The sequence below is a fragment of the Solanum dulcamara genome, chromosome 8, assembly GCF_947179165.1.
Source record: "Solanum dulcamara chromosome 8, daSolDulc1.2, whole genome shotgun sequence".
Classification (NCBI taxonomy): Eukaryota; Viridiplantae; Streptophyta; class Magnoliopsida; order Solanales; family Solanaceae; genus Solanum; species Solanum dulcamara.
In genome coordinates this window covers 70,104,311-70,118,389 of record NC_077244.1, presented here as the reverse complement: position 1 = coordinate 70,118,389, position 14,079 = coordinate 70,104,311, and the positions used below count along the sequence as shown (strand labels likewise).

At 34.4% G+C, this 14,079-nt stretch overlaps 2 protein-coding genes across 5 annotated transcripts; both read right to left on the bottom strand.

The window, feature by feature from the left end:
* Window positions 1–41: 41 nt before the first annotated feature.
* On the bottom strand, window positions 42–5,561 carry LOC129899466 (uncharacterized). Of its 3 annotated transcripts, none has more exons than XM_055974443.1 (12): window positions 4,048–5,367; window positions 3,851–3,965; window positions 3,436–3,660; window positions 3,266–3,348; window positions 3,072–3,172; window positions 2,769–2,892; window positions 2,520–2,674; window positions 2,019–2,155; window positions 1,753–1,923; window positions 1,415–1,639; window positions 1,055–1,288; window positions 42–738 (listed from the first exon to the last, which is right to left on the bottom strand). In XM_055974443.1, exons 1-12 carry the CDS (start codon window positions 4,125–4,127, stop codon window positions 598–600), a joined length of 1,791 nt encoding a protein of 596 aa, XP_055830418.1. In that variant the 5' UTR covers window positions 4,128–5,367; the 3' UTR covers window positions 42–597. The 3 variants fall into 3 exon arrangements, with proteins under 3 accessions (XP_055830418.1, XP_055830419.1, XP_055830420.1); XM_055974444.1 differs by having other exon boundaries at window positions 3,851–3,970; window positions 4,048–4,137; XM_055974445.1 differs by lacking the exon at window positions 42–738 and having other exon boundaries at window positions 1,128–1,288; window positions 1,413–1,639; window positions 4,048–5,561.
* A 1,275-nt stretch (window positions 5,562–6,836) lies between these two features.
* Window positions 6,837–13,046, bottom strand: LOC129901248 (respiratory burst oxidase homolog protein D). 2 transcript variants are annotated; one of them, XM_055976379.1, is made up of 12 exons: window positions 12,351–13,046; window positions 12,048–12,210; window positions 11,900–11,948; window positions 11,706–11,819; window positions 11,203–11,631; window positions 10,115–10,498; window positions 9,766–9,861; window positions 9,551–9,666; window positions 9,047–9,149; window positions 8,898–8,965; window positions 7,783–8,291; window positions 6,837–7,128 (listed from the first exon to the last, which is right to left on the bottom strand). In XM_055976379.1, exons 1-12 carry the CDS (start codon window positions 12,799–12,801, stop codon window positions 7,019–7,021), a joined length of 2,592 nt encoding a protein of 863 aa, XP_055832354.1. In that variant the 5' UTR covers window positions 12,802–13,046; the 3' UTR covers window positions 6,837–7,018. The 2 variants fall into 2 exon arrangements, with proteins under 2 accessions (XP_055832354.1, XP_055832355.1); XM_055976380.1 differs by lacking the exon at window positions 10,115–10,498 and having other exon boundaries at window positions 12,351–13,045.
* Between the last annotated feature and the right edge of the window lie 1,033 nt (window positions 13,047–14,079).

The following is a 14,079-nucleotide window of genomic DNA, read 5'->3' as shown; positions in this document are numbered from 1 at the left end:
TGCCTTGTATTTAAATTCATTGCAATCCTCTTTCGTGGACTCGACACTCACTCTTTTGATGTCTCTATGCTTCGTGGTCTCTTCTTTTCCTTCTAACAGCTTTAGAGCAGATCGGTCAAGATACAACTGGCAGAAAATTGTTTACATAAGCAGCTCAAATGGACCTATTAATCGAATTTCTAGTAGTGGGAAGAAGCAGCAACCTGAAAGAGATCATGTTTACAAGTCCGATTTGATAAATAGTTACAAGCTCCCATTCTTGATCCTTTCTTGGATTTAAAACATCAACGCAGGGTTCGAAATTGAATTTTTTGTTGCCAGACTATCTAATATCTCTTAGCAAGCGCAAACAGTTTGTGAAAGGTATATGGCCAAACTATCAGCTGTAGAGAATTGCTAAAGAATGAAACGAATATATCAAAAAGATGGCCCCCCTGCCCCCGAATGGTCTAGTTTAGCATAAACAAAAAGAGAGAAGTATTCTCTTCCTTTTGTCACTAAGAGAATATGATTCAACACTTCATAGTTTTGACAACTACAACTAGAGTATACATCTATAACACAGAGTGACATTGAACACCCTACAGTCTACAGAGACTAATAACCACGTAGTTGTCTTGCGGGTACAATTGAAGTGGGTGGATTTGGAATTGAATCATTTGGCCCAATGTCGTTAATTGGAGGGCGCTGCTTATGATGGTTGGTCACCAACTGATACGCCATTGCCAATGCTAAAGCCTGCGAGTAAAAGGAGTACACAAAATCAATATAAAGGTTTCCTTAGCAGCACCAGAACTCTGAAACCATGAAGCTTTTGCTAGGATTCCAAAAAGCCACCACATCTCTATAACAAACAAAGAACTACACTTGGACAAAGGACATTAGCGTCGCAACAAAAGACGGATTCGGGTTCTGAGCTGAACTCATTACTTTCAACTCGAACTATGTGTATGTTCAGATATGAGAAAATTATATTCATTCTGAACAAAGCTTGACTCTAGGATCCTGAATTTGCCTATCCCAAATACACAAGATAAGAGGATTAGAGCCTTACAACATGATCATTGTCAGGAGGAGCATAAATGCCAGTAGTTATTGTTGTCTTCCTGCGAGTATCATCAGACGGTGCATTGGATATCTTCTTAAAACCTGTTGGAACCACCACTACTGGCATACCCACGAGATTGCCCACACAAACTTTCTCCCAGTCACTCGAATCTCCAACAAATGCGTCAACTTTGAAGTTCTCTTTCACTTCCTGAATCAATTTGCTTCGCCCTCTCTGTGCCTGTGAAGTACAGCTTCTTTCTTTTAATACTAAACAAAATATTTGATTGGTGAAGTGGATCGGGCTCTATCCAAGGCCAAAGTATTTTAACACCTAGACAGATGTTTCCTAAATCGTGACATACACCTGAATATAGTCTACAGCAGATATTACTCGGGCGCGGCGAAGTTCAAGAGGCCATTGGTCTTGAGCTTCAAATTCATCATCCTGGTTTGAGCGCTGCCACTTGTCAAAATGAGCTAGCATGTCAACATCCATAGTGAAGCTGACAATACCTTGAGCACTGTCAACAGTGTAATCCAGATTAAATGGAACCATATTCACTCCCTTTGATTTAAGTACATCAACGACCTGTCATTGACATAATTAAACATTCTAGTTAATTCGGGCATCCACAGAGGATAAAGAATCATTATTGGATTAGTTGCATTGCAAATTTCTGGTAATGAAAAACAGTCGCTTACTTCCTTGTCAGCATCTTCAAGATACCCAACAGTGAGTTTTGTAATGTCAACGGAAAATGGATCACCTAACATGATGTCCCTGGATGAAAGATCATCTGGGTCCTTTCCTCGGATGGCATCGAGAACAACCGCACAATCTGCAGCACTTCTGCAAATAGGGCCTAGTTTGTCCTAATGACCAGCCAGATTTATGTTCAGCACCTCTATAGTAGTAAAAGATAAAACACATACGAAAGGAATCAAATTTTGTGGAAGAGATACGATACCAAGCTTTCGGATATGCTCATAACTCCAGTACGACCAACAGCTCCAAAAGTGGGCCGCAATGCAGTAACACCACACCTAGTAGCTGGGTAGGTAATAGACCCAACAGTTTCTGAACCAATGGCAAATGGAACTATACCTGCAATGTGAAGACGCCATTGTAGAACAATATACTCTGCCTACTAATCTTATTCGATACCGCCCATTCTCTCTCTTTTGAGGGGATTCTATTAGAAAAAAAACACAAAGTTATGGTTGACTCATCTTCCGTATCACTATTTAGATACTGCGTTTATTTTTCTCGTTGCTGGTCATATGTATAGAACCAATTTAAGGACTGGGCACATTATAGAATATCATTTAGATTCCATTCATTTGAATCAGTGAATGACTAAAAGTTGTAAATTCCATTCTTTCACCCTGTGCAGAAAACGGAAAGATATAGGTACTAAGACACTTAAATTGGGACAGAGGGAGTATTAGAGAAAACTAACTCAATATACCTGCTGATGTGCTGGAAGTTGGCCCTGCTGATGAACCAGTAGAAAATTCTTCGATATTCCAAGGGTTTCTTGTTCTACCACCGAACCAAATATCATCATAAGCTAAAGAACCAGGGACTAATTTTGAAACAAGAACTGCACCCGCAGATTTCAGCCTGCATCAACCGTATCTACAAATTATTATACAAACGCACGTACAGCGTAGGCTGGTTCTGGGATGTGGCCTCTACATTCATTAATTGTAAGTACCTCTTATAAACCCAAGCTTCGACATCAATAACTTGATCCTTGAAAGATTTGGAACCCCATGTTGTGGGATAGTTTGGTACTGCAATAATGTCCTTTAGACCATACGGAATCCCATGAAGAGGACCTATAAAGAACAGAATCATCCGTGGTTATTTGAATTGAAATTTCAATATTATCTCTCTCCAGACATCTCACTCCAAAAGAACAAATGTTAAAAGATTTTTCTCGTGACATCCAAAACTAAAATGTGGAGACGAAAGACGTGGAAGAGGACTAAGGAGAAGTAGGAAGGTGCACTTTTACCCAAATATTTGCCTTTTGCAAGCACTTGATCAGCCTCTTTTGCTTGTTGAAATGCTAAGTCTTCAGTAATTGTGATAACAGATTCAAGGACAGGGCCGTACCTGTGACGCTTGGGCATTAGCACATCATTTTTCAGAATCAAATTATTCAATAGCATGCAAATCAGATAAACGGAAGCAAAGCATGCACCATACCTTTTTAATCTGTTCAGAAAAATTCCAGTGAATTCCTCGGATGTAATCAGTTTTGCCTTGATAAGTTGCCCGAGTTCAAGAACCTGATAAACAATTTCAAATAATAAAATTAAACAAGGAAACATTGGTGCAACACGGTTCCTTTAACATAACTAATAAGGCGCACTTACACTCATGAAAGCAAGATCCTCATCATTTTTTGGCCTTTGAATACCAGAGGATACAGGGCAATTGAACTTGTCCGTTACTTGCTTTGCTTCTTGGGATTTCCATGCAGAATTGAAAACTAAAGGAGAAGGGTCACGCAAACCTCCATTTGCAGTAGCAACTAACTTCCGGTTGGATCTTATTATAGGAATATTAAAATCTTTTGCACCCTTTTGTATTTCAAGCTTCTGAAAAGAATCAGCACCAGACACAAAAAATAGTCTTACTCAGTTTTCCAATTAAGGGCAAGAGTAATAACAAACTATTTCACTCAGGCTCTCCAAAAACGTTAGAGCACCCGCCCTCAACATTCATTTTTCAAGTGTCCGTGAAACATAGCTAACAAAATTTTTAGTGAATTTAACACTGTCACAGTACCTTACAGTCATCGAAAAAGCCAGCATCCAACATATCGAATCCACATTTACATACCGGAAACTCATTTTTGGCTTGTTCCAAGTGTTCGCCGCAGTTTTTAGGACCCAATTTCCCTCTGTCCTGAGCAATGACTAGAGATTATCCAACAAAAAGTATATTACTAGCTTTATCGTGTATTGCGAATTCGAATGTACTACCTTGAGGTGAATTCCCGGGAATAACCCCGGGTTCTCTGTGGTAAAATTTTGTGGAACATTCTATAAATTCTGACCTGCATTACAAATGTTAGTTTTGAAGAAAGACATAGTTTGATGATTAAAGAAGATACACTAATTAACCATTTTGTCCACAGTAATCACATTTTCAGCTTCAATCAGAGGTGTCTGGCTGTATTATATGTAAGTGCTTTTGGGTCGAAATATTTTTCGATCACTCCCCAAACACCAAAAAAATACGTAAAAAATCTAACAAACATTTATTTTTCAAAAAAAAAAAAACTATTTTCGTGAGAAACATATTCCTTCATACGAATCAGTAAACAAAACCTAAAAATCTTCAACTTCTAGTCTGCCATTTCAGTTCTTAAAGTACTTATATTCAGCAATTTATTATCCATGCGCGAAAAAAATTATTTTGCACCTCACCGGAGGTACAATAAAGCAGCATTTATAATGATATTTATTATTGTCGTTAAATATAATATAATTATTATTATATTATTAATATAATAATAATTGCTGCAATTTTGCTGTGACGACGACTCAGCACTTGTCTGGACCTAAAAAGAATACTACTGGGGGCTTAAAATTTTGGTCTACCAACTTGAGACGAAAAAGAAGCCTCACACGACTCACATATAATTGGGTGAGGCACAACTAGCTAGCTTGCTACAGTAGTAATCAGTGCGTTAGCAAGTATCATGTAAAGCATAAAGTGCTGTACCATTTTTAAGTAAACACTACAAAAAAAATAAATGGAACAGCAGAAATGCAATTAATTAATCAAGAGATGATAAAAAGGGGAGAAGAGGAAGAGTGTACCATATTTGTGGAAAAATGCTGGCAAAACACAATATTCTAATGAATAAATTGGAGTAGCAATTATTTTTTTTGGCAATTAACAATGTAATTAAAGACAAGAAAAAAAGGGTGTAATTAAGGTGGATATCATTATATAATGGAACGAAGAATGGTGTCGACGTGTTTAGAGAGTGACAAAAGTCACATGGGCAGGTCGCCACGTTATTAGCAATGAGGACGAGACCTTTCCGTTTCTTTGCTGTTTCCTAATGTCTGTGGTTTCATACGTTTGCTCTTGCGGTGCTTGCTAATTTTTTACTTTTTTTTTCGATTTTTTCCGTTTTATATTAGGTGAATTTATGAATCAATTCATATATCTATATATATAAAAAAATATTTAAAGATATAATTTGATTCATAGTTTTCATTATTGTCCTTTATAAAATCATAAATATAACTTTGCAAATAGTGTGATTTATCTCCTAAAAAATATAAAACTTCAATAAATAAAAGGATAAATATAAAAAAAAATTCAAACATCTATCTTGAACTTTGAACAATGAAAAATTCCTCAAAAATTCACTTAATATGGAATGAAGGGAGTATGTCCAAAGCCTACTTATATTCACGTCATATGACCTATTTAAGACAACAATGTTTCATATTTTAAAAAAAATTCTTACTCCCTCCGTCTCATTTTTAGATGAATATTTTTTATTTTAGACGGTGATTAAAAAATTATTAATAAATTAATCAAATTTACTATTTTGTTCTTTGTTCATATCAATTATCAGTGCAATATATAGAGAGTGTAGAAATAGCTAGTATTAGGAATTGTTTACATTCAAAATATGATATTAATTATAGGAATAAAATGAAATACTTTAATTAATTCTATATTGATTTAGTAAGTAATATAAAATAACTATTTTTAGTAAGATATAAATGAGATGGAGGAAATACCATATTCGAATAGTAAAATTTAGAGAAGTGGTTTTATGAACATTCCAATTAAGATGATAAAAATAGTGAGACTATTTATACTAATTAACTCGCTTGTTTAGCATGGTTTAGATTGCAAAAAAGAGATTAGAAAAAACAAAAATTGATAGACAATATGCAAATAGAAAAGTAAAACAGAATATGTTTTCAAGCGTGACAGTCCGATAGCATCTCCGAAAAAGCAGGTGATAATATTTCGAAGGTTTGAGAGCTGTTTAGTTACAAAACTTGAATGTAGCTAAGAGAAAAGATGTTAGTCATAAAGTCTGTGAAATAATCTCTACAGTTATTCAGAAACTTCTAATCATTTAAGAGAGGCCTAGGGTATAATTATTAATGAGAAACTTACGTAAATAGTTATAATTATAAGGTTATTGAATTTGAATAATTATAAGTATGCTATTTATTAAAAGTGACTATAATTTCTATCTATAATTCATAGTATGTGTGTGTAATTTTATTTATTTATTTATGTATTAATATAATTATAATTATAATGCACTAAACAAGATAAATAAGATATTGCTGTATAAATTATGCAGAAATATCTTTATAATGAGGAAATTTAGCATAATAGCCCAATCTTCTATAATCAATGAAACTATAAAATCTCACAATATTTTTTCCATAATAAACAAAGAAATTGCACTACAAAATATTTTCTTCTTCATTGATTTTGTTGCATCCCCAACTATATATTACTTGTACGACATTGATACATAATTTTTTTGTTGTTGTTAGACTTTTTTAAATTCGAATACATTAGTACGACATTTAAATAAATGTAATAAATGTCAGATTTTGACTTATGACTCAATAAAAAGTTTTAAAAAATTAAAAATAATAATTTATGGTCTAAAAATTAAAATTAAAATATATAGAATATATATATCAAAATATATTTTAATTTTGTATAATTTTAAACATTTCACATAAAAAGTTATAAAAAAGACAAATAAATTGGTAATCTAATCCAGAGGTGGGTGGTCCTAGATAAAAAATTTGTTATTCATATAACAAAAACCCAACTATATATTAACAAAATCTGCAAGATTTTCTCTATATAAAAGGTAGTGGATATGGATTTTCTTTTTAAACAAAACCGTTCTTATCTGTTTGGTTTGATCCTGTGCTCGTCCATGGTTGGTCAAAAGTTTTCTTTATTGAAATCAAACTTTGTGGATGTCTTGTGGGAAAAATCTAAGGCCAGCTGTCTTAGCTCTTTCGTCAGTGCTGGTGCCCCACAGTAGAAAACCCCTGCAAATTTTAGAGGAGCAGGTGTGATTACCAACTTGAATTTTTAACTTAAATAAGCCGTTATTAAAATCAATTCATCAAAATAATACGTTTTTTTAAAGCATATGTTTGAAATTCTTAAATACATAGAATTATAGGTCAAAAACATATTTAAATTATCTTAATTTTTTGAATTTCATACCTGAATTATTGAAAGTGTGAGTTTCTTATCTAAACTATCACACAATAGTTAACGAAACACACTTCGACTAATTTCTTATAATGTGTATATACTCTCTTTTTTGTTTAAAAATTCTGCCACACAACAGTCTACGTGAAAAAATAATTCCAATGTGGCAAATTTAAATAAATTAATATTAAATTAAAAGTTAAGGTTAAAGGTTAAAACTATCACCGTATAAATTAATTTATTCCAATCGTGACATCCACCATCATGGTCTCGTCTCTGCCATGGCATCGATATCTTTGACTTGAAAGGGAAGAGTTTAGGGTTTTAAAGAAGTCAATTAAAAAATTAATGTATCAGCAAATCGAACCATTATATATGCTAATTAATGAATAAGTGTATTTTGCTAACTATTGAATGATAGTTGAGGTTGAAAACTCACAGTTTCAATAGTTCTAAAATGAGATACTTAAGTCTTGAGTACATACCAACTCTTGCATTAGTGTGGTTAAGAGCAATCCGCTTGTATACATTCCGCCAATTAGGTCTAGCAAAGTGAGTCTTAACTCTTGTTCCAGATACAATGTCTACACCATTCTTGGCATGATTGATGGACTGAATCATAGCGATGAGAGCAGAGCGAGCATCACCCTCTTCATAAACACTTGTACAGTAATTATGCATCTCTATAATTCCAGCATAATCCATTTCAGCTAATTCATTCATTAAACCCTTGAACCAATCAAATGAGCCTTGTTCTCTAGTAACCCAATAAAAATATACCCTCTTGTTCTTCAAGTTTAATTTTTTCTTTTGTCCTTTGCTCTCCAAATCATGCTCTTCTTCATCCATGGCTTTCATGTTGTTTACGATGTCTTTAACAATACTGATCATTGGGGTCGCTCCAATTCCTAGACCTACCAACAAAAGGACCTCATATTTCTTGTAGTCTTGTGCTGGTGCTCCATATGGGCCATCAATTAACACTTTTGGGTAACTGAAATAAAAAGTGAGATATTCAACAATTATAGTATAAGTTGCATTTTTTTCTATATCAATATGATAAAAACAAATATATATTTGAAGATATTAGTCAAAATTCTTATTATTTGACTCTAAAAAGGAATTATGAAAACTAAACAGGAACAGATAGAGTATTATAGATTGGTAATAATGTTAGAAAAATTAAAGGGAGTATTATTAAAGTGTTAATTAGAGAAAATGGCATTGCTTAGAGTTGGAATATTTGTAAAGAAAAATGAAAAGGGTTTCCATTTATTTTTGGTGAAAAAGAAAATAGTTTTCGGGAACTAACACGTACCGTTTAATATGTCATATCAAACATACAATTCTTGTCCTTGATGATCATGGATAATTTAAATTAGTAAATTAATCTAACACTATAGTACCCCACGGAGAGTCAATAATATATTTTAAAAAGTGATCAGTAGTATTTGAATAAAATAGAACAGCGAATATTAACTATGGCTTTGTCAAAAGGAATAAGTAAAGTGAAAGTGAAGGTTTAACTAATCAATGCGCTGTTAAAGTGAATCAATTTTTGAGTGTGATTGGGGGGACTGCATAATGGAAAAAGACTCACTTTATGTTGACTTGCAAGTAGTCAGCTTTAAAGAGTCCACTTCTCCCTGTTGATGGTGGCTGGCACGCCTAATAATATAATTTAATATATATGATTAAGAGAATGTTCAATGATTGAGTATTAATTAAAATAGTGGAAACATCACTTACCTTTGAGAAAACAACTCTGAGTTTTGTGGTCCAATCACCAAGAGTTCGAATATGTACACTTAAATAGTCATCCCCAGGCGCTGAAGTAATAGAAAATGGGTGCCTGATATATAAAATGTGCAAACATCACAATAACAGTATGTATCTTGAGTTAAAGCCGAGAAATTCAACCAAACGCGGTAATCGATGAGAGTAACTATGACTCTTTTAAGTTAGTCTAATGCCTCATTATCTAATTATTAATGAAGGGCATGAATGGATAAACGAGATATGACATAATAGTACTGTGAAAAGTTATTTGAAACTTAAAACTCTATGACCAATTAGTTAACATGCTATGCAAGTTAATTATTTGACTGTGCTTGTAAATATTTTTTTACTGTCGGTGCATAAAATATTAAACTGAAATCAATATAGATAGACGAGTAGAAGATTGATTGCCCCCACCCTCCCCTACAATTAAGAAACAAGCTCTTAGTCGTTTATTTATGAAGCATCACCTACCATTCAAATGGTGAAACTGCAGCACAGTTGACAAGCATGTATTGCCCACTTTTATACTTGAAACCCTGTGGCTTTGACATATGAAGTGTCAACACATTTCCAGGATACACAGCCACCTAGCACCATATTTTAAGTATAATAAATGTAAATTTCTCATTTGTCTCAACTATTTTGATTTTCTACTAAATTAATGTATAGATTTGGACTCAGCTTACTTTCAATATTTTAACATCCTTGACGCTTGACCTGAATGCCCTTAGTAATCTTTCGCCAGAATAAAGTATGATTGGTATAGCCAAGTACATCCATATCTGTGGGAAAATTAGTCCCATTTTTTAGTAGTTACTCCAACAAAGAGTTTAACTTGTATACGCCCGCATTGTAAGTCAATCTAATTTAACATGTTGCATTGCTAATTACCTGCCTTATTTCAAGTTACTAAGTTTACGTATTATGGGAAGTTAATTACTTTCAGTTACCTTTTAGGTGATCTGATAGCTATGAGCCTATAAAAGCTAAATTCATTAAGAAATTAGAGTTGATTTCAAAGATAAGTAGACTAACCGTCTTCTTGTACCATTCTTTGGTTAAGTAAAGCTTGACACCATGGACAATGAGGAGACTGTAGACAATGACAAAGAGGTGGTGCGAGTACCAGAAGGCATTGAAACCAGTGAGCTTGTTCAAGGGTCTAGGTAAACGAATTTTGTTCCGTCTAAACTGTTGAGTTGCTAGAGTGAAAGCTACTGCCATCAAAACCACCATTATGATCCCGGACACTCCTTCCACTCCCTTCACAAAATGCCAATAATTTGTTGGTTGATCACCAAAGTATGGCTCCATTGGTTTATACTTTTCTGGACTAGCGTTTAGAAGTCGAGGAAAATCACAAGTCATATGAGCAAGTACGTGTATTCCTACACCAATTGCAATTGCCACTGCCATCATCTAAACAAAGGAGGAGAAACAACCCGCTACTAAAGGTTAATTTCAGAAAAAATTTCCGTATCTATTTTTTCTTGTGTGAGCTTGTCTACATAGTTGGTCTTGAATCCAATGGCAGAGCCAGAATTTTACAGGTAAGAGTTCAAAACATACACAAGTAAACAAATAAAGAAGTCAGGGGCAGTGGCGGACCCAGGAATTTTATGAAGGGGGTTCAAAAAAAATTAAACACGCTAATCGAAAAAAAATGTGCTTATTCGGATTCGAACTCGCGAGCTGAGACAAGCTAAAACGAAATATTGAACCCCATTTGTCACTGAGCTAGTCTTTTGGCTTATGCTCAGGGGGTTCAATGTTAAATATATACACATAAATTAAAATTTTTATCTTATATATACAATGTAATTTTTTAACGAAGGGGGTTCGGATGAACCCCTCAACATGCCTTGGGTCCGCCCCTGGTCAGGGGTATTGCACCCTCCAAGCTCTGGTCCTTACTCGAGCCCAAATAGATGAGGGTGGCGATAAGTTGACAATCAACATAAAACTAGTCAATTAGTGAGAGATTATTCACAACACAGAAAATGTTTTTTAAATATTGGACTAACACGGGATTAAATGGAGAGTCATATAGCCGGTCTCAACTTGGTATATAAACTATATGAATTGAGCGGAAATTGGAAGAAGAGAAAAGAGGAATAGCTTACTTTGTGAAAATTGAGGTTATCATCAAAGGGAACAGCAGCAGCTAATTTGGTCTTGTTTCGAAGCCACGTGATAGTGTTTCTGCAGACTGGGAGTAAAATCAGTGTCATGTTCAGCTTAAGTATCTCGGCAGCTCCCTTTGCCATACAAACACAGTGACCCATGACATCAAATGCTGCTCTGTTTTTGTACTGGAGATACTTGTAAGCAAATAGGCCAGCCATGGCACCAATCCATAATAACAGTACCCAAACTCTTTGCCAATTGTCCAACAAAAAGTACTTCAAATTCTTATACCATCTTTTAATGGGATTAGTCTCCAGTGTTGGCTTAAGCTTCATGCTTAGCATATGACTTAGGTTCCTGTTCAGGACTTTTCCTCCCTCTGATTGAATTGGGGCTTGTAATAAAAGTGTTTCCAAATTCTCAAGCTGCCGAATCAGATGATCAATAGTTGAAATTATTCAAATTAAAACTATAGAACATGAAATATATATAGTCTAACCATGATGTATCCCATGTGGTCAGGATCCAACTCTTCCATGATCAATGCTGCGTATTCTGCAGCTTGTTTCTGGATATTTGACAGCTTGTTAGCAGATGCACTTAGGCTAATAATCTGCCAAAAAAAGAGGATAAATTTTGTCAATAAGGTCAAGCTGGAGAAGAGCCCAGAAGTTTATTCGCACACCCAAATACCTCTCTGACTTCTTCTTCTGTGAGTCTACCATCTGCATCTTTATCAACCCTGCATTACATCCCTCACAAAAATCAGAATCCAAAAATTAATTGATTTGATCGAACAACTACTGGATCAAAAGACGTAATGATGAATTTTAATACTTACATGTCAAAGAAGGTTCGAAGCCGGGAATCAAAGCTTTGGTTGGCAATTTGGTCCCAAAACTCTTTGAGCTGTTCTTTGCTGATGCAATCACTTGTTATATTTCTCCTCCGAGCTAACGCATCAAAAAGCTCTAGTGCAAATCCCATAGATTCCCCGTTCATACCTATCATTGAAAATCAACAAAAACATAATTATTTACTCTATATGATCAATAATTACTTGTTGTTGGGTGATTTAATGAAGTAAAATATTTATTCACTGTTAGCTAGTTAGTGCATAGAAGTTAAACTCGGATCCTTTTACCTATGCATTCTCCAAATTTTGCCCGAGGAAGTAAGCAATCTGAGGTGGCAGTAAGCTCGTCGAAGCGCTTTTGGACGGTTTCCCATCCTGAGCCACCATCACTCTTACTGATAAACTTGAGGCCTTTGAGAGCATGCTGAGCTGCTGCTGAACTCCTATCAAATCTCCGTAAAGGATGCGGTTGTTTCTTGAAAGAAGAAAAACGCATCTTCATCGAAACATTTCTTACGATTGAGGCCCCAAAGCTGCGCTTCTTCTGCAGGCTTTTGGCCAGTGCCTCAAGCTCTGCTTCCTCTGCTTTAGTCCCAGTGGCATTTTTGACACTGTGGACTGCCACGGTGTCATCGCGGATATCAAGTGTGATTTCGACATAATTGTCATTGTTAGATTTGGTGGTGTTTAATGGACTACTAATCTCTCTGTCAGAGTGGTGATCTTCGGGATTTTGCATTTTGATGACTGACAGAATTTGAAGGTTGTAATGAAGAAATTAATGAGCAAAATGATATGGATGAGAAAAAGAAGAGAAAAGCTTAGCATATAGGCATGTATGTCTGAAATTAAGAGAAGTTATGGATGTTGTGAGTTGTTACAAACGTAAATCTTTTTAGGTAACCAAATAATGTGTTTTTCTTCCGTCCTATCTACCTGTCGTAGTTTCTCTTTCATGGTAAAATTAAGGAAGCATCATATATAATATATGCACTTGTTCTAGTGATCGATTTAGAGTTTAAGTTGTACACACTTATAATGTATAAACTTTTTTTTTTATACTATCAAGTGAAATCGTGTTATGGTAATCTATAACTTGATGATATATATAAGACATAATATATAAATATGCTATTTAACTTGGAATCATTTTATATTTATATCCTTCAACTTTGGGTGTGTACAAGTAGACTCTTAAACTTGTATAAAATTGAACAAGTAGACACACGTGTCCTACGTGATACAATATACGTAGGAGGCTACGTATGACACAAAATTGCCATGTATGATACACGTGTCGTACGTGATACAATATACGTAGGAGGCTACGTATGACACAAAATTGTCATGTATGACGTCATGTAGGACGAATATGTCTATTTGTTTAAGTTTTGGATATTTAAAGTGCCTACTTGTCCACTAATAAAGTTAGAGGTCATAGTTGTCAGCTGAAGTCAAATTAAGAGTTATATTTATGTATTATGTCCATATATAATATATAGTGTTAGGATATAAAGAATATTTATGTCATGTATAAAACATGTCAAGTCTTATGCATTGGTTATTTTCAAACCACAGTATTGTTTAACATATAATACTCCAGCAGGACTGTTGTGATTATTCAACTTATATTGACAAATTGGTCCGAACGACTTCTATTATTCAAGTATTCAAAACTACTATGATCCAAGTGGCAACTACCTTTGGGAAAATCAAAACACTCTGCATATATAATTTGTGAGTATCAGCTTTTCATATGTTTGAGTGTTAAAATGAAATATTTGAGGATTTAAATAACTCACTTCATTCAGTTTGAGATTGAGTTGTAGTTACTGTTGTCAACTTTCTGGTGTATATATATATATAAGTGTTCTTAGAATCGTTTAACCGTAACTTTTTTCTATATATATGTTTTATAACTCTATTATTCTTAAAATTTCAGAACCTATATGATGAATTGAATTTGAACTTGGCGAAATCTGGCTCTTAAAGTTGGCACCAACTTTCACTTAGATAC

Bases quoted from the DNA above. Each gene is read 5' to 3' on its own strand.
- LOC129899466 (XM_055974443.1), bottom strand. From the start codon at position 4,127: ATGCAGGTCAGAATTTATAGAATGTTCCACAAAATTTTACCACAGAGA. The intron at 3,661-3,850 runs GTACTGTGACAG...GATTCTTTTCAG, and splicing joins GCTTTTTCGATGACTGTAAG to AAGCTTGAAATACAAAAGGG. The intron at 1,924-2,018 runs GTATCGTATCTC...GCTGGTCATTAG, and splicing joins TGAGCATATCCGAAAGCTTG to GACAAACTAGGCCCTATTTG.
- LOC129901248 (XM_055976379.1), bottom strand. From the start codon at position 12,801: ATGCAAAATCCCGAAGATCACCACTCTGACAGAGAGATTAGTAGTCCA. The intron at 9,862-10,114 runs GTTAGTCTACTT...ATTTTCCCACAG, and splicing joins AAGAATGGTACAAGAAGACG to ATATGGATGTACTTGGCTAT. The intron at 9,150-9,550 runs GTAGGTGATGCT...TTTATATATCAG, and splicing joins GCAGTTTCACCATTTGAATG to GCACCCATTTTCTATTACTT.